The 19,703-nt window shown below is 44.0% G+C and overlaps 3 protein-coding genes across 3 annotated transcripts; 2 read left to right on the forward strand and 1 right to left on the reverse strand.

The window, feature by feature from the left end:
• Positions 1 to 8,881: 8,881 nt before the first annotated feature.
• On the forward strand, positions 8,882 to 9,822 carry W97_09163 (uncharacterized protein; the record flags this gene model as incomplete). Its single annotated transcript, XM_007787026.1, has 4 exons — positions 8,882 to 8,998; positions 9,120 to 9,520; positions 9,652 to 9,683; positions 9,737 to 9,822. The coding sequence occupies 4 exons, from the start codon at positions 8,882 to 8,884 to the stop codon at positions 9,820 to 9,822; spliced, it is 636 nt and encodes a 211-aa protein (XP_007785216.1).
• Positions 9,823 to 11,049: 1,227 nt separating this feature from the next.
• W97_09164 (uncharacterized protein) lies at positions 11,050 to 11,642 on the reverse strand (the record flags this gene model as incomplete). Its single annotated transcript, XM_007787027.1, has 2 exons — positions 11,050 to 11,211; positions 11,265 to 11,642. The coding sequence occupies 2 exons, from the start codon at positions 11,640 to 11,642 to the stop codon at positions 11,050 to 11,052; spliced, it is 540 nt and encodes a 179-aa protein (XP_007785217.1).
• Positions 11,643 to 13,503: 1,861 nt separating this feature from the next.
• W97_09165 (uncharacterized protein) lies at positions 13,504 to 14,244 on the forward strand (the record flags this gene model as incomplete). Its single annotated transcript, XM_007787028.1, has 2 exons — positions 13,504 to 13,686; positions 13,786 to 14,244. The coding sequence occupies 2 exons, from the start codon at positions 13,504 to 13,506 to the stop codon at positions 14,242 to 14,244; spliced, it is 642 nt and encodes a 213-aa protein (XP_007785218.1).
• Between the last annotated feature and the right edge of the window lie 5,459 nt (positions 14,245 to 19,703).

Consider the following 19,703-nt stretch of genomic DNA (forward strand, 5'->3'; position numbering starts at 1 on the left):
CCGGAGTTATGTTAGTGGTGGCCCGCACGGTGGTGCGGTCCGTCTAGAGAATAGCGGGTAGATGGCGAGTCCATTTCCCTATGGATCCTTTAGTCATTTTCGCCAAAGCGTCGGTCACAGGCTTATACCCTCTTTTAACTATTCCGTTTGCCTGGGGGTAATAGGCAGAGACGTTAACTCTCTTTATACCGTATTACTTCAGTAGGTTAATTAACTCTCTCTTATTCTTAGGACCACTATCTATAATGAGCTTCCCGAAGCCTCTATAATAGTAGAGAATATTATCTCGAACGAACCGCGCGATAGATTCCGAGTTATTAGCTACGAGTACTTGACCTTTAACCTATCCCGAGACATCTTCACGTGCAAGAACTAAGTAGCGCTTACTATCCGCAGTAGGTATATATACCACGTCCAGCGCCTACTTTTTATATAGCGTGGAGGTCTAGGTTAGGTGTAAGGCTTCTTTCTTGCGGCTTAAGGCTCGCATTTAGCACTACTTACAGGTCTTGACGTACCGTTAACGTCCTTAGTAAAGGTTGTCCTAATGGTATCGGTCCGTAACCCTTCTATAAGTGCCTTCTCTTCCTCGGTGCCCTGACTCGTCGTGGTAACTTTGCAGAATCTCTTAACAATGCTCCTTAGAATCGACAACCCTTCGAAGCGGGATGTTCTTTGAAGCTCTTCGGAACAGGTGCCTATCCCTTATAAGATACTCTAAAGCGCGCTTCTTGAATCGAGAAAAGTCCGCCGCTGGGATACTTCGAGGACGCCTAAGAGTTAAAAGGTATTTAGCGATGATCTAAGAGTCCTCTAAGTATTCTAGTCCTAGTAGAAGTTCCTCGTCCTCCTCGATTGTTGCGTAACTCACCGAAATTATGGAGAGCTCCATGTTAATAAAGTCGTTAATGTCCTTAGGATCTTATAGAGCGTCGTCTTTGCTTAGCGGCCTCTATGACAGCGCGTTAGCCACTATATTCTTTACACCCGGAATATATCAAACCTTAAAGTCCTATAGCTGGTTCCATGCGAGCTATTAGGTTATCATCGCTTCTAGTAAGTCGGACGCCACGCGATTAAGCTACGCGACTAGCGTATTAGCGTTAGTTTCTATAGTGAACTTCGCCCTATAAAGCTATACCTAAAGCTTTTTAAAGGCATGTAATAAATCCCAATATTCTAATCTGCCGGTATTATATTTTCGCTCTTGCTCGGACTAGAGGCCGCTTTCGTACTAGTATGGATACCTTCTGCGTTTCTCACCGAGCTATATAAGGTTAGCTCCCTAGCCCTTTCCGCTTACATCTACGGCGAGAATAATTTCTCATGCTTTTACCAAGTAATCTAATTTAACTAGTGCTGGAGCTATCGTTAGAGTGTTCTTTGGTAACTTTATTACTATTTCCTACTTCCTTCCCCACTTAAACTCTTAACTGGAGCGGAATAGGCGCAAAATAGGTTTAGCGACAAGGGCAAACTTAATAATCTAGACCTAGTAATAGGTGTAAATGCCCATGAATCCTCTAGCCTAATAGAGATTCTTACACGGCAGCTAATCGACGATTTTTGCGATCTTCTTATTAACTAGATGTCGTCCCGCGGCATTATAAAGAAACCCAATAATCTTGATTAATGCCATGCAGAACTGTGACTTTTCCCTAGAAATAGTGTAACTAGCACGCTTAAGGTCTGTAAGGATACTATTAAGCTACTATATATGCTCGAGGATAAACCGACGAATCCTAGCGATAACCTCCTTATTATTATACGTAGTCGTCGCGCCTTTAACGGCAATGTCATTAAGAAAAGGGAGACTCTTTGTCATGACTCGGCCAGAGGAGAGCCTTGGCATGGTGTTGAGCTATGCCGCGCCCAGCTTGTCACCAAGCTGGACGTCATAACCCCGCCTCCTTAGCATTCTTCGTATATCTATAGATGCCCACTGTCTAATAGACCGTAGGCTTTAGTCTTTGCATACAATACTAGATACCATTTCTCAACTACCGTAGAATATATCTTACTACTAGTGATTGCCTAGCTCGGCGGTGTCGAGCTACTAGCTACTCACGTGGATACATCAACCCACTAGCCTGTAGATCCCGCTAAAGGAATTCAGGTTACTGACAATTAGCCTACGAGATCCACTATCCAAGTAGGTTATCACTAATAACATCTAGATTAATATGCCTATTATTATAGTATTCTTTAAGTTTGTTTTTAACCTTCTTTCGCTTAGAACTATAGCTAAGTAAAGAGTAGTGCTTATTAACTCTTAGGTGAGATCGTAGAATGTTATTATCTAGTGAATTATTATTAAAAGGTGCTAGCAGCCGAATTATGACTTTCTTGTCTATATAGTCTCCACTCTAGCTATCCGCGACGTACTCTTTAAATAACTTCTCTATCTACTACTTTGCTTGCTTATACTAGTCCGGAAATCTCCTCTACTTATTTCTAAAGTAGACTAGTTTAAGGCTTAGATTAAGGATTATAGCTGTAATATAGAAGGGAGTCTCTATTATTATCTTATTCTAGTACTAATCTAGCTTCTACTTACCTATAATGGCGCTATTTTTAAAGTAGCTATTAGGCTTGTCCTTAGTTTAATCGATTGCTCTATCGAGGAGCTCGCTAAAAATGTTAAGAGTAGGGAAAGCTTACTATAAGCTACTATATAAGTTAATCTCTCTGCTGCTATTCCCTTTAAGAAGCTTAGTAGCTTTAGTGACGGGTTTAAGGAGAGTAAGGAAACAATCTATCTCTATCTAATTATTATTAGTGACTCTGTCTTCGCTAACGCTATAAGAAGTCTCCTCCTTATCTTACTTATTGTTATCCTTTTAGAATAGAGTAATCGCTTTTTAAAGGACCTTTGTACACTTTAGTATAAAGTAAGTTAAGTTCTAATATACGCCTCCATCTTTAATAAGTATTAGCTCAATCTAGTTAAAGACCTCCTCCTCCTCTACTACCTTGATCTAGTAGGTCTCGAACTTCTCACGCTATTTAGGTAAGTAGTAGATGAACTTAACAAAGTTATAAACTTTACTAATAGCGCTAAAGCGTCGCTAAAAGTTGAAGTGCTCCTTATTAGTATATCCCAGAATCTTTCGTTCGAACTTATTCACACCTTAGCCGTGTAGAATTGCTTTGATAATAAGGTTAAGAAAACGTTTAAGCGAGATAGGTAAATAAACACCTATTGATAGTACTTTAGGGCGATTTTGCTAGTTAATTCTCACTAAAACGCAGGTTCGAGCTCCTTGAAGTTAGCGCCGCTAGACTCTCTACTAAAAAAACCAAAATCTCCACCTTAGGCAACCCGACTAGACCGCAGAACTATAGGCTGCAGCCTGCGGTCTAGTTCTCCTGCGGACGGGCGCTCTTAGAATAGCCTGCGGATAGACTACGTCTTAGTAGCCCGTCCGCACGACCGCAGGACCGCAGCTACGGGCTATTAGCTACACTATTCCTAAGTGCGCTTGTCGAGAGTATGACGGTCCTATAGCGTGGCACTTAGTATAGCCTACTATATTTAGACCTCCTTTTTAGAAACATAGTCCCGGCCGAACGAGTGGCTATTAGCAACCGCGGCATATTTATCTGGAGATCTTATCAGCGCCTCTATGGGAGCCTTTTAGAGAGGCTCTATATACACGACCTCTTAAGCCGCTTACGCCGTTTACGCTACCTTCTAAGCCGGTCGCTTAGCCCTCTTATAAGCTAGTTTTTTTAGTGCCTTTGTAGGTGCTTTAACTAGCTCTAATAGGCGCTTTCGCTTAATAGGTTTCGGGTTATTACAGTTCTCCCCACCTTTGACTAGGATTAAATCTTTTACGTACTTGTTAGAATCGCGAAGCAAAACCGTGCGCTATTAGATCCAGCATTCTTAGCGCATTAACATAGTAGTTTATAGTGTTAAGGAGTAGAAGAATTAAGAGGAGGTATAGAGAGGAAGTAAAGTTCTACTCTTTTACTAATAAGGCCTATTAAAGTTAGATTCATAGTGTAAAGACCTTAGAATCGTGATAGATAACTAACGTAGCTATAAATCCCTTAACTTAATCTCACTATCGACGATTATAATTATATCTTCGCCCTTATCATTACTCTTATTATCTCTTAGTATTTCTCAATTACCTTAAGCTTATCGTCGTCGAAAGCTCCTTCCTCTAGCTCACTAAACTACGCTTTAAGGTATTTGTTAGCTTTAATAATATTTGGGAGAAGCTGGTTCCGGGTATTAGTAATAAGATACTTTGCGCTTAAGAAGATACACTTACACTCTACTAATATTAATAGAATAGCGAATATGTTAAGAGTAAATTGGGCGAGATTTAGCTAACTATTATATTGCGCGTTCTAGTAAGGGAGTAGATCTTTAAGCTTATAATTAGTAGAATAGTAGGCAGCGTATTAATTAATAGAGGAGTTAAGAGAAGTATTATTAACTTCTCTATATATATAAAGGCCTCTAAAGATATTACTCTTAACTACTACTTTAGAGATCTTCTTCTATTATATCTACTACTTTAGCTAAGATTGCGATAATAAATTAGACCTAAACTTACCTCTATATTCTTCCTTCTATAGCTCTCTTATTTTACCCTTAATGCCGTAATCGTCGACGCTATTACTATCAAGCTAAGTCTCCTTGATATTGTAATTATCCCACTACTTATAAAACTATACCTACTTTATTCGTAGGCGAAGAACATTTACGGCGTAGTAAGTAGCGCTCTTATTAGCCTTCTTATAGTACTCTTCTATCTTCGCCTAAGATGCTACTACTAAGGATTTAAGAATAGCGAACTCCTTCTAATTAGGGTTCTCTTTTCTTAGCTTATAGAATATATCTATTAACGTCTAAGCTTAGTTAAGAAGTTAATCTATCGACATAAACTATTTACTAAGCGTATTATTCCTACCCTTACTATAGAGAGTAACTTCGTAGAAGGGGTAGAGCGCGTTGTAGAGCTTCTTAAGTAGTTTCTAGTATTAAGCTTAAAGATAATCTTTCTTGACGCTATCGCCACGCTTTAGCTTAAGAGTAGTTATAAAATGCTTTAATTCGTGGCCTAAGATCAAGGGCTTAGGAGATTGACTAGTAATAGGAGTTCCATCGCATCTCGTTAGTCTAAATAAGCTAGAATTAATAATAGTTAGTAAAGTAATTAGACTTAAGCTAAGTTTTAGTTCTAACGCTAGCTATCGCGAAGGTGTCTTTAATAATACACCTTAAGATAATTAAATATTAACTAATCGCTCCCTTTAACTATAATTCTTGTAAACTCCTACCGGTATTATAGCGTCATTCTAATAGATTGAATAATATTATAGATTCGCTTAAGAGCGCCCTACTTTCTCTAGATTATCGCAATCTTCTTAAAGTTATTCTAAAGATAAGCTATCTCGAGCTTATCTATAGTCTTCTCTGCCTTCTTACCTAGATGGAAGCCTAAGCGGTGAGGTTAATAATATATCCTAGATAGTAGAGACACCTTCGTCGGCGCTACTTCTCGCTCATCTTCGGATATAATGTATAAAGAATTGGATTAACATAAGTATTATTCAAAGACGTGTTATTAAGAACAAAGAAGCTAATTCAACTACCTATCTTATATTCTCGAATGACCTTTAAGATTACAGCAGCTATACTCTCTCTAGAGTGCTCCTTCGATATTATAAAGTGCTAATAGCTTAGTTTAATGAGTTTTCTTCTAATTAATAGAATGGGCGTAGATAGCAATAATAGCGTGGTAGTTAGGTGATATCTAAAGATTAAAGGAGAGGTGAATATTAGAGGGAGCATCTTGTAGGTTATCTTAAAGAAGGTTCTTCCGCTTTGAGAACTCCTCCTTTACTCACTATTAGACTATAAAGCGGCTAGGAATAAGAGCTGAGATACTTCTATTAAGTGTTTTAAAGAGATTCCGGAAGAACACGTTTTCGATCTAACTGAACGCGATATAGTAGTAGACAATCTATTAGATAAAGAGAAGCTTAAAGACATTAAAGTTAATATAAAAGATAAGATTAGTAATCGATATCAGACGACTTTGAGCTTAAAGCTACTTAGTAATGGAGCTTCTCTAGACTCAAGACCCAGCCTTCTTAATACTATACTTACTTCTTTAGTAATAAATAACGTTAGTGATACTATCTAATACTAAAGATATATACTTTAGATCCTTCTTATTATTAAGACACTTACGATAGTAGTAGTGTCTTATATACTTCACTAAGTTAATAATCTCAAAGCCTCTCTTCTACTTTTAGATGTATAATAACTTCAATTTCCTCTTTATCTTTAATGCGAGCTTAGTCACCTAATGGTAGGAGCGGTCGTAGATAGAGATTGCATTTAGTTATAATAGAGAAGATTTAGCTTTAGTGCTAGAAGCGGAAGATTTAATATACTTAGGCCTATTAGGCCTATTAGAGGGCTTATTAGAGAGCTTATTCTTCTTTAATTAACGTGTTATAGAGGTAGAAGGAGCTTCTACTAGCTACTTTAATGCGTAGGTAAAAGATAAAGCGGTAGAAGGCGCTATCTTAATAGTGATAGCGGTAGCAATAGCGATAATAATAGTGTATATAGCTAGAGACATTAGTAATATATTAATAAAGGGGACGCGTTGCAGTGTGTTAATAAACTAAGTTTTACTTATTCTATCTAGTGGATTTCCTTATCTACGCCTATTAAATGCCCCGAACGCCTTATCCGCACCTTAACACTAGGTAAAACACTAGGGAAAATCTATAGATAAGAATAACTGGATATATCTAGATATCTATAGAGGCTAGATTTTATCTAATCTAGGACAGTGAATTTAGACTCTAAGGTCTCGAAGATTTAGTAGATATCCCGTCTAATCTAAACCTTATCCCGTCTATATGCATCACTGCGTCTAGCTCCTATACGTCTACCGCAATCGCCTCCGTGTAGTATACTAGGTCCGTCCACAGTTTAACCCAAATATTACTCCCTCGTCGCACCCCTATTACTACTCTAAAGTCTCTTACCCTACCCACCAATAGCTATAGTATTATGTAGCTAGGGTGGCTGACTAGCTGTGGGCTATTGATATAAGGCTCCTGCAGGTATACAATCGTCGCGCCTGTATTTATACCATATTCTAGCGCGTTAATTATATTCGTGTACCCTCGCCCGCAGTTATATTAGACGACCTTTATTATTATTCTATCTCCATGCCCCCTCTAGTATTACCTATTATACAGAGGAATTTAGACTTCACTATAGATAGTCGCCACTACATAGAACCTTCTAGAATGCTTTACTTCTATATATTGCTGTGCTCTTCCTGTATCTAGTACAAGTGCTAATAAGTTCTAATAAGTTAATTAAGTTATTCACTACTACAATATGAGTATCTGGCTAATCTGCTAGCGAAGATGTGGGATAGAGCGGCTATAGTGATGGTGGTAATAGCGGCGATCTATGAGAAGACTATAGCGAGCACGGCGCCCTAGTAAGAGCAGAAGGCGACGAAACCAAGAAGTATAGCGAGAGTGGCGGCGGTACCGGCGGTAAGGAGGCTGATGTAGACTACCTTTGGAGTTTAGCCGATAAGGTTGTTTTCGATGAGATTGACGCCCTAGAGTTGCTAGAGCCGATGCAGATCAAAGAACTACTTACCCTAGAGAGAGTAGTAGTTAGTAGAGTATTTACCGTCTTTCTTCGTTCCGCTATAGTATAGAGATAGAAAGATGCCGAAGAAGTTCTTGCTTTTAGAAAAGTCGTGAGAGTCTGGGAGACCATTATACGTGCTACCGTTGACTTCGCTAGTGTACTAATCTATATCTATCTGCAAGCTAGTGTTAGTTTAAATGCCCCAAGTTCTAAATGCTTTAGGAAACCCACTAAAGCAATATATAGGCGTGGATCTCTTGGGAGATTATTCTTGATTGGACCACTCCCAGCACATAGCATTACTCCTATTCCAGCTAACAGGACGATATGGGAAAGGAGGGCTAGAGGGATTAAAACGATACTGAAACTGAATTTTCGCACTATAATGTTGGTGAGATTATGGGGATAACAAAAGTCCTTGGAGCTTAACGGGGTAGCGAAGGTTTTAGTCTCAGCGGCACAGGGAGTCAATCAACCAGCCTATAGAACCCCCTCTTCGCCGAGATCGTAGCTGAGAGGAACTTACCGTATTTTTTCAGCTTGCGCCTTTGTCTCGGCCTCGACGTGCTGCGAGCTGTTGGTGATGCGGCAGCTCTTGCCGTGCGGGCAGTTCAGCTGACCTAGCCAAGACTTCGTACCAACGCTGCACTGCACAGTTGCGGCCAGGACACGCTTTATCGAAGGATCTCATCGCCATAAGCCAGCAGCGAATTGTGTCTTTCAAAGCGCCTTGAGCTGCCCGAACGGCCAAATTGAGACGGTCCTCGAAGGGTGCCAAGGAGGTTTGCGGTTGGTATGCCTGTGCAGCTGGACAACAACTCCCTCAACCTCTCTAGCGTGGTTCAGTGTAACGAAGGCTCAGCCCTGAAGACGTGAAGTGAAACCTAGTTCAGCTCGATGGTTCAGCCCTCAGCTCGATGGTTCAGCCCTCAGCTCGATGGTTCAGCCCTCAGCTCGATGGTTCAGCCCTATGTCCAGATCATCGTTCAGCTCCATCGTTCAGTTCCATCATTCAGTTCCACTGTCTAGCTCCATCGTCCAGCTCCATGGTTCATCTAGCTTGCGCATATCTCAAATCTCCGTCTATTATTCCCGCGACTTTAAGCGCTTTCAAGCCCCCAAGCACCGCCCCGCAGATCAGCTTTGCCTTATAAGCAGCCACCTCCCTACCTCTGCCTACCTGCGCGCAACTTCGAGTTTGAGAAATTAATACTTTGGATTGTGAGAATGTCCAATCAGGATTACTACGGCGCAGGCCGCCAGGTCTACGGAGACGGCGGCCCTCAACCACTGTACCAGGTTTACGGCCAGCAGTACGGTGGAAGTCCCTATCCGCCGCAACAGGTGCGCTCGCTCGCATAACCCCAATTTCTTCCACACGCTCTCGCTCCCCGACCTTTCATCCATCCCTCAACTCATCTCCAGCGGAACCTGGAATTTAGAAACTGGTGCTGATACCAAGCAGAGCCCTTACCCACTCCCAGGCGGGGACTATCAAGGCGGGTATAATACCACTCCCCACCAGCCCGGCTACGACCAAGGCCCGCCGCCCTCGCACTCACCGTACCCAGCGCCCTACAACGAGCATCAGCGCGCGCACTCGCCCTTCCCCCCGCAAGGACAAGTAGAGGTCTACGGCGGTAACCAGAACGGAGGGTACGGCGCGCCCGGCCCTCCTGGAGACTATGGCGTCCCCGGCGATTCTAGCGGCCCGCAAGACGGCGAGCGCGGCTTCCTCGGCAACACGGTGGGCGCGGCGGCAGGTGGATATACGGGGCACAAGTTGTGCGGTGGACCGCTGGGGACGATTGGCGGGATTATTGCCGGCGTGGTCGGGGCGAATTTATTGGACAAAGCTTGCGATAAGTACGTCCGGTCCTCTCCCTCTCCTTCTCCCTTCCTCTCTTCCCATTTCCTCTTACCATTTCCTCTTACAAGCACTACGAATCCAACACTGAACACAAAACGTTGCTGACCGGTGTCGCTTATGCCTGCAGAAAGAAGAAAGATAAGCACTACTGCTCCCGCTGTGGGTTGTGCCATGCACCAAACTCCCCATGCCAGGGCGGTGGCTCCACGCAGGGTGGTTGGTGGCGCCGCTGCTCCCGCTGTGGGTCCTGCCACGAACCAAACTCCCCATGCCACGGTGGCGGCTCCTCGCACGATGATTCCGTGCACCACGGCAGCTCATACCTGAGCACGGGGACGCTGGGCGTGTACGCTGGCAGCAGCCATAGCGGGAGTCACCATGGGCATCATAAGAAGAAGCAGCACCATTCGCGGAGCAGGAGCAAGGGTGGTGGGAGTAGTTCGAGCTCGGGTAGTGATTCGGATTAGGTGGTGTAAGGTAAAGTGTAGGGTGTGGGACTGAGGATTGAATCATGGGTTTGGGGTTTCGGGTTGCTTTGGAGGGACTCTCGGCTTGTTTCCTATCGTGTCTTTATCTTTGTGCGGACTGTGGATCTTATACAATTCCATTATGTATGTTGACGACGTGCTGGTTATATTGACACTAAAACGTCTTACGACAGCCTTTTTCTCCGTGATGTCTGCCTCTTGACCGCGTGATATCTTCGAAACATTGCTCGTGTCTCTATATTCCTCTAAGTTCTCTTCGATACGAGGGCACCAGCTAGTAACCGCCGTCACCCGGAAACCGCCGTGGGAATTTTGCGTCCGAGAAGACCAACCCGACACTATACCATCTAACACGAGCTACTACCACTATCTAAAGTAGAATTATAAATAGAGAATTACTATTCAAAAAGGTTGTTAAAGCTAACTAGAAACTTGAAGGAAGCAATCTGAGTGGGTGAAGAGACGCATTGTAGAGGAGACTATGCATATAATAAATAACCTCAAACGCCACCGCAGAATGTGCGATAATGGTCACATTCCTTTCAGAAGCTTCGTATACAACTGCTGAGACGCAATTGCTAAACACTCACTCTGAACATGATCCATGTTCACTCGCTGACCAAGTGAGATTACAGAAGAACCCAGGTGCTGGAGGAACCATACTCTCGGACATGCCGCTCTACCGCCTTATAAAGCGGTGTGCCTAGATTGTGAAGTATCTCGAAAGAGAATCACATCTGCACAAGAGAGCAGTAAGCGCAGGTTTAAAAGCAGGAATTCAACATTCAGCTGAGATGTCTATCCAGGATGCCATTTATTTAGGGAAAGCTTAGCTACCATAGAGACGAAAGCAGGGCACTGGCCCTAGAAGAACGGTATGGTTAATAGTGTGATGGATACCTTGGTCGTATAGACCGTTAACCGGTCGTTTGAAGGTACGTATGGTGATTGATAACAACGGATCGCATCTCAGCTGCTTTGTGGGAAAGAATATAGCTATTGATTGATACTCGTCAAATAGTCTAGAATTCACCAGATCAAATTGTTGCCTGGAGAAGCTGACCAACTCCCTCGCCAAAGCTATCCGCGAGCCTTAGCTTTGAGTCTACTGCCTTCGCCCTCCGGTACAGTATGAAGTACAAAATCGCAAAAAGCACCTTAGCCACTGTCTCCATGATTGAGAATATCCACGAGACTCCCTACTGCAGGTTAGCTTGTGAACATAGGAGAAAAGAGATAGGAAATCACCCACCTGAAGACTGCATAACTTGTTAAAATCCACCGAACCATTAAGGTCCTTTTGTAACAGCTTCGCAATATCAGAGCAGGACCAGCCCCAAATATCCTTCAGTCTCTTTTCGTATCGATAGAGGAACGCGACGACCAGCCACGTTGAGAAATGTACTAGATGTTCCACCAGCACCAATCTCCAGTTTCTCTCCGCTCGACTGAAGCGGACCCAGACGGAGTATAACATGAAAATCTCGATCGCAAGCGTAATGAACGATGCTGTAAGCAGCATGTAGGTAGGCCAAGTTTTGCCTTTAGCTGGCCAGACGTTGCGCCCATAGATCTTGTCAGTTCGTGTGCTCAGGAAGATGCTAGTGACGAAGGCTATGATCGCGAACATAATGCTATTGAATACAACAGATCCGGCATGGGAAAGTATGCCCACGGCGCGGACACGCTTCTTGGCTCTTGTTATTTCTTGCTGTAGTTGGCTTGGCGGTTCTGATGGCCCCTGGGGGTATGTTAGAGCGGCTAGAGGGCTGTAGGCCGTCGATACCGGCTTCATCTGGTAATAAGAGTTGGTTGAAGACATTATAGTCGTGCCAAAAATCAATGTTGGGGAGAGTCGTGGAGGTTCATAAGCTTTCGTAGAAGAAATGCTAGCTTTAGGTTCAGGAGATGGCCGGCAAATAAATCGGGGGAACGCTCGTAGGAGCATGATAAGAACGTAGATCCTGCGGCGTGCCCCCATGGATTTTTGCCTCCCTCTGCGGCGGTAACTCAGTTCAGCCCTGCTCCTTCAGCTACTAAGATAAGCTTATTTCGACAGGCATGACTCAGTACGACAGAGCTGATCAGCCCTGCAACCCCGCTAACGTCTGCCGCGGAGTGTTGCAAGCAGCTGAGTGTTACAAGCGCCGCGTTTGATAGGCGGAGAACGAGGTGCAGAATTATAGCGTTCTGCTTACCTAGGTATCAAGCGACGCTTGCAACACTCAGCCGCTTGCAACACTCCGCGGCAGACGTTATTGTTCTCGAGATCGAAGATGGCACCGTGCTTAGTAATGACGCCAAGCGTTGTCCCTTTAGCAGGGGCATTAACCCATGTCTCTCCACATTATAGCAGGCCGCCTTTCAAGCCCTCTGCGCTCGAAAGTGTACAGGTTGCGGTAAGCGCCGAAGGAGATCTCCTTGTAGCTACTTAGAGTCGATCATCCCACCATGGCATGCTCACGGCATTACTCCTCCATGTGAGAGACAGTGGATTGTCTTTCAGCTAGCCATAGCGGCTCTAGCCGCGAGCAATAGGCGTCGCAGCTCAGGCAGAGAATGATGGAATCAAAGCAAAGATGACTGGATAACGAAAACTGGGGCGTTCAACGTCAATGGACAGTCTTGCAGCAAGCTGCAGCGAGCGAGCAGCAAGCACTGTACGTGACTACTTTATTCTCAGCTCTCAGCCCGCCTGCAAGCCCGCTGTGGATTTCCACAACAACATGCCTCCAGCTCGTGCGAGTTGTTGTTTCTGTGTAATATCTCTGAATAGATTCCAACTGAGTACGACTAGTGTATGCTTGGCATCTGGACTTTGGGCTCCTGGAATAGTTCGAGACAAGAGCATACCGACATCGTCCAGTAGTGCCAGCAACATTGAAGGCTGAGGTTCTGTCACATGCCCAGAATAGAGCGAGCTTGGTCGAAAGCTAAGAGCAGCTAAGATCTTGCGGTCGGCCAAGCAGACCTGGCCAGTTTGGCAACCAGTCTCATGGGCGACTTTCAGCCAGCCGATTGCCCACAGCTCGTTTAGCCCTATCAGCTCTCGAACGAACAGCAATGGCTTCCCTAGCGGATCTTTGCTAAGCTTTCTCGCTTGTGCCGACCGTAGCATGCGAATCTTGGATGCCTAAGGCTGAGCACAGCTGTCAGACGGGATGTAGAAACCACAAGACTGCGCCCCGGTCTCTGCCTCCACGCCGACCTGAGGGCTGTACCTCAGCTGTCAAGCGCTGGTGAAGCTCATGAGGTTGATATGACCGCAAGGATCTTGGATGGTCGTATATAGTGGGCGTCCGTTACTGCTGGTTTTGATTCTCCTCATCTCATCAGCAATCAATACAATCTCCTTGTTCCTTATCTTCTTGTTTCCTTTCAACAGTCTCTCGGAACAACCATTTTCCTTGCGACACTCACTCTTCGACTATTCGATCTTTCTTCAGATACAAGCATAAAAAACCTGTCAATTTCTCCTCAAATCAACCAAAATGAAGTTCACCTCCTCTGCCATCGCCGCCGTCCTCGGCTTCACCTTTAGCGTCTTCGCTGCTCCCACTGGATATCAAAGAAGCTCTACCTGTACAACCATTTCGTCAACCAGCTCTACCTGTACACCCACTACGCCAACCACCCCTACCTGTACACCCACTCCGCCACCCTGCCCTGACTGTGTACTCGTTCCACCACCTTGCACTAGCTGTGTACCTGTTCCAGAACCTTGCACTAGCTGTCCGACCCCGCCAATCAACCCTCGCTAATCCACCATCGAGCCCGCCGCCATCTCCCTCTACGAAGTCTGGACCGGCGCAGTGCAGTACAAAGTTGACGAAGGGAAGATCTTCAAGTCCGGCAAAACTACCGACATCACGACCCTCGCAACTTTCGAAATCCCAGCATGGACCGGAGGCCTCACCTGCGAATTCGTCTTCGAGCTCACCGAAGGCGCGACCCTCACGGGCTCCAAGCGCTTCCAGGTCTTCACGAGCCAGAAGCCTGCTACTGCGAGCAGCAAATCCTGGCCCTCCGGCAATCTTCGCGATCAGAATCTTGGTACCATGGAGGCAGTCAAGCCGGGCAGGGCCACCATCGTCGAAGGTCCGGCGACGAGTGCCTTCTTCCCGTGCCCCGCTGGCCAGACTATCGCTGGAGAGTTGGTTGGCCAGAACGATCAGGTCGACATTGCGTGGAACAACAAGGTTGCTGGGCCGAGAATTCGTGTCCACCACTAGTAGAGGCTGGGGTCTGGAGCATTTGATGCATGGCGGCTAGAGTCTGAAGCGTTTACTACATAGCGGCGGCGTTCATAGAGGATCTTGGTTTACTTGTTCTTAGTTGGTTTGCTGTTTTTGTTTTGCTTGTATACTTCTTCTGTCTCTATCTTATATAAAACCTATACCTCTGCCCATCTCAAGCTATACCCCACTGATGCTACTGATCAAACAGGCTTAGCGTCTTACATGCGGTCGAAGCTTGGAGCAAGGTACCCATCCTGCCCCGCTATCGCGACATTAATACACCGAGACAATGTCGAGATGAGGTATACTTCAAGCTTCCTCCCTATCACTGCTCCGAAGCATAAGCCAAAATGCCTCTCACGCAACTTGACTATCTGCGCACCAAATCCTCCGTCGACTGCAACACCCCCAACGCTGCCATCGCCGCAGAGCTCGGCCCTCTCGTCGACTGCACCTCGAACCAGGTCAGGCAAACGTTCCCTCCCCTCTGCAGCACACGCGCAACAACCACTCGTCATCCGCATTTCTCATCGATCCGTTTCGGAAAGCTGTCTCTACGGTGTCCAAGCAATAGCGACTTAAAGGCTTTTTTCACTGTGGCAGCAAGCTTACTGCCTCGGCGAATGCAAGTAAATTTAGGTCGGAATCCGTCTTATGTGTGATTCTCATTAGTTTAGAAATAAATTCCGAATTGGCAGCAATACTAGAAGCATAGAGCACGTATTCTGGTGTCAATTCTTAGCAGTGTTAGGTACTTGGACGCAGTGATGTATTCGATATTCAATATTCAATGTGGAGTCATATTGATTATATATTGAATTGAGTGATATCGACATCTCAATATTGAGCGGTCTACTACTGCTCTCGGCGACCGTGAGATTGGCCACCGAGTCGTTCTTTACTGTCACCGTCGCCGCCAGCTCCGCACCCGTAGGAAGATCCTCTGTGGTAGCAATATAAAGCTCCTCCATTAGTTGAGTCATCAACCAATGCAAGAGGCATTCCAAACTCTCTATTCTTGTTCCTCCAAGACGTGCTCTATTCCAGCTGAGTATTCTCCTTTCACCCAAGGAAACCCGCTCTGCCTCCGCCGATATTGCTAGACCGATAAGAGATCTATTACCACTCGGAAGAGGAGAGGATAAGCCTAGTGTTACTATAGGTTGATCCACCATTCTAGCGCTATAAATGTGATCTTAATAGATATAGTAGAAATAAAGGATCTATTAGTAAAAACTAAGTGGTTGTATCTCTCTCGCTATTCTATATATAAGTAATCTAACTGTAATATATAGTAGAGAATATATCTTCTAGAACCTTTAACCCAGCTTTTCTCTATAGAGTAATAATCTATATCTACTAGAGGAAGGTAGTTATACATCTATATTCTAATACTAATCACGAGAGTTAATATTCAACTATTATCTTTATATATAATTAGCTCTAATTAAAGATCTCTATAGGTAATAAATCTAAATTTAAGAGGCCTATTATAATGACACTAATATTATAAGGGGTATATCTATAAAAAAAAAAGGGTGTTATAGAGCTAAAGGATACAATTAATAGATAATATAGTTAACGTATTCTACAAGCAAGTGGCTCACCCAAGCGAGCGGCTCACTTAAATACTCACTAAAAACCACGAACTCTAGACCGCAATATCTCAATAATAGCTTTATAATAAATCCTAGAACTTTATAACTAGGCTTTTCTATACCTTCGTGGTCTCCTATATCAATTTCGAAGCATTTTATTAAGTAGTTTTAGAGATGTTATGACTCGGGCTAGATTTAGGAGTCGAAAGATAAGATCCCGAGAACTACTTAACGAATTTCTTAAAAATCGATATATAGGATTTGGAGAGTATAGAAGAGCTTAATTGTGAAGTTTTAGAATTTATTATAAAGCTGTTGTTGAGATATCGTGGTCTAGAGTTCGTGGTTTTTGGTGAGTATTCGAGTGAGCCGCTCGCTTGAGTGAGCCACTCGCTTATAGAATACGTTACCTGAGGTATCAAATTTGGCGTTTGTTTGAGTAGTTGCATTAATAGGGACCGTAGAAGACCGGTCAAGAACTTTTGTGACGCGTGTCCAGGATTCCAAAAGAAACATTGTGCTCGTACTACTGTACCATCTTCAGCCCATGGGAGCATGTGGTCCTGAACGCTGATATTTTCATCTATAAACCGCATTAGCATAGATTTTCCACATTCTGGTTTACCACAAATCCAGTAGATCCTTCTTGGGACTGCGCAAGAGGATAACCATGCAGTCAGACTATTCTAGCGCTGTCTTTAATTGGGTATAGGTCGCAGGATCTATTGGTAGGTTTCCTTGTAGGCTTCGTGGATCCGATGTCTACGCTCCTGGATTTGAGGGAGTTGGAGGCTGTCTAAGATTTTGTGCCGAGCATCTGCTACCTGACGTTCGTCTGCGAGTGCCTGTAAATCCTTGTGTTGAGTAAGGATGGAATTTAATTGGTCAGACAAATTTTCTAGAAGATCCCGATTTGATGTTAGGAACTCTGAGACCGTCTGCTGTACGGAGTCTAGACTGGTACTCTCGAGTCGCTCGGCAAGCAGTCTGATCTCATTTTTTATCGAACCTGGAGAGGAATTGACCGCATTCAGGATGCTCCCTTCTTCGCGCGCGGTGGATCTTAGGATATCATTTTGACTCGTTGCGGTGGCTTGCTTGGAACTGAGATTGCACTCGTAAGTGAGGATCTTAGAAATGTCTGTATTTCGAGACGTACTTAATATAGACCAAGAACGCGACGTTCAGGTTATCTCGAGCTTGTGAAAGGGCGTTTCCATTGCTTCCATCTTCTCCCTGTACCACAATGCCTTGATACTCATCCGTAGAGATTCCAGCATTGCGTGCCGGTTCTTGACCTTCAGCCGATCAAGGAGATCGATGGATTCGTTTTACAACCGTAAGCACTCAGCATTGGCTTCTAACAAACGAGTTTCAGCCGTACTCAGGGGCTTTGTTCCCCCTAGCTTAGGCATCGAAGCCCGCAAATCCGCATTGAGATCAATGAGAGACGGCAAGATATTCCGAAGATCTTGGTGCTCGGATAACGCTCCGTTCGCGGCTTTTCGGTAGTCCACAGCATTGTTCAACACTTTCGATCCAAACTCGATTACCTGAAGCACATTGCAGGTCACCGAGAATGCGCTTAACGGTTCGAGGACCATCGTGGCTCTTGTTTGTCTTAGAATGACAAAGCCAGAAACGTGTTGGTATCCTGGGGGAGTGACTGTGTTCCAGATTGAGGTTCAGGTGTAATGCGATGATGCGGCTGGGTTGTGCCTAGCCTGGCAGTTGAGATGCGAGACGCGAAGCGGATCTGACCTGGTTGGCACTCGTCCTCCTATCAGAAAGCAGCGTTATGGAGCTCAGGACAAGTGGAAAGGAAGCATGAAACGCCCTTGGAGGATCCTTCGGTATGTGTCAGGAAAATGAATAAAAGCTACGGAAAAGCCACCACAAGAGACACACTTGATGGCTGCAGATGAACGCCTGTACCGGTTTTGCTTTGCCGCTGGTCCCATAAAGGGTTGGATTGAAGCATGGTGCTGAACAGCGAGAACGTCTGGATAAGCATTAGGCGCTAATGAGGGGAGAGAAACGCTAAGACACTAAAATCCGAGTCACGTGTATGCTGATCTCTCAGCAGATCTTCTTCCAAGGTTCTCACTTCAAACTCAATTTGACCAGAAAGACTTTGTAGATTGCTTGATAGAATATAGATGCCAATTTTGAGATGTCATTCCGAAAGAAACTACTATTCACTAAATCTCACGTTTTCCCCAAGACCAAGGATCCTAGTGGATTCAAAGCTCGTTGATTGGACAATTCTGGAGCCTCCTGAACTTGAGTTAGCATATCCTATAGTGGTAAGGCCGATAGGCTCTCTGAGATTCCATAACGGGATGACTTTCCCTTGCCCTTCGCTGGCAGTTTTCCATCACGTGAATGATACACGTGATTATGGCTCATACCGCCTTATGTGCCAGAAAAAGAAGATAGCCCGCGCGCACTAACGCACGCCAACAGACAGGATAGAGGTCATTCAACCCTATGTAGTAGCCCTGTAGAAGGAACGGCTTTCCGCTATAATCGACCCCGATAAGGAGAAGGCTATAGAGACCGCCAACGCTATTCACGGTATACAGATTGCGACAAGCTCGTCTAAGAGAAAGGGGATAGTAGGTATAGGGGGAGCTATTTATAATACTCTTAGTATCGTAATAAGCAGAGAACCGATTACGTACTTAATTATCTTAGGAATAAGAATGGAACAGAATCTATATCTAGCGGAACTCGCAGCGATAGCTATAGTAATAAAGCGCTTACCACTATATATAGTAGGAAGGTAAATCACTATTTTCACGAGTAATTAGGGGGCTCTACTAGCAGTAAGCTAGCTAAAACTTTAATTAGGATAAGCTAGCATTAAAGAGATCTATAAAGCTACTTATAGGCTAAGAAAAGAAGGCAATTCTATCTCTATAGTATAGGTCCCGTCCGAAGGAGACTTCGATCTAGGTAAGAGAGTAAGGAAAGTAGCACGATAGGCGACCGAGTATAGCTAGTTACTAAAAGGGTAATGCCGCTAAGCTAAGTCTACAACTATAAATCTTATAAGAGTAAAGTAGAGGTAGAAGAAAACACTACCGAAAGGAGTAGGGAAGTATTTAAGAGATATAGACACATCACTACTAGGTAAGCACACTCGAATCCTATATAACACCTTTAAAAGGAGAGAAGCGAGCGTGTTAGCATAGCTCTACATAGGAATAGCACGACTTAATAAATACCTTCACTAAATTAGAGTAGCAGAATCGGACTAATGTGCCTATAGATAGGTAATAGAAACCGTTAGATACTTTCTCTTTAGATACACGAGATAGAAGGTATACCTGTAAGGAAGTGGAACTTTCCTTAGATTAGATAAGCTTCTATAGCTTTCCTGTTTAGAAATAGCGTAGCTTATATAAGCTATATTATATAAGCTAGCTAGAAAGACTTATTAGAAACCTAATTTACTATACTAGATTGATTTGTAAGTAGAAGATTCTAGAAGATTCTAGAAGATTCATTAGTTTCTATTAGTTTCTATAGGATTCCATGTGGTTCTATAAGGTTCTATTAGTTTCTAGAAGGTTCTATATATGACGTAATATTAGTAATGCTTATTAATTATATAGAAGGTTCTAGATAGCCTTCTACATGTATGTAAGAATCCTCCTCTCTCTTAGAAAGAGAATAACGGACAACTCTTCTAATATCTTATAATCGACTAGTCTTAATAAGGCTGTTAGTACTCTTATATAACTTCTTTAAAACCTCGGCCTACTTAGGTATAATTACCTAATATATTACTAAGCTATTAGCCCGTTCTAGCTTAGTAGAACTAGGAAAAGCCTCACTCTAGTTCTTATA

This window comes from Coniosporium apollinis (genome assembly GCF_000281105.1).
Source record: "Coniosporium apollinis CBS 100218 chromosome Unknown supercont1.86, whole genome shotgun sequence".
NCBI lineage: Eukaryota > Fungi > Ascomycota > Dothideomycetes > Coniosporium > Coniosporium apollinis.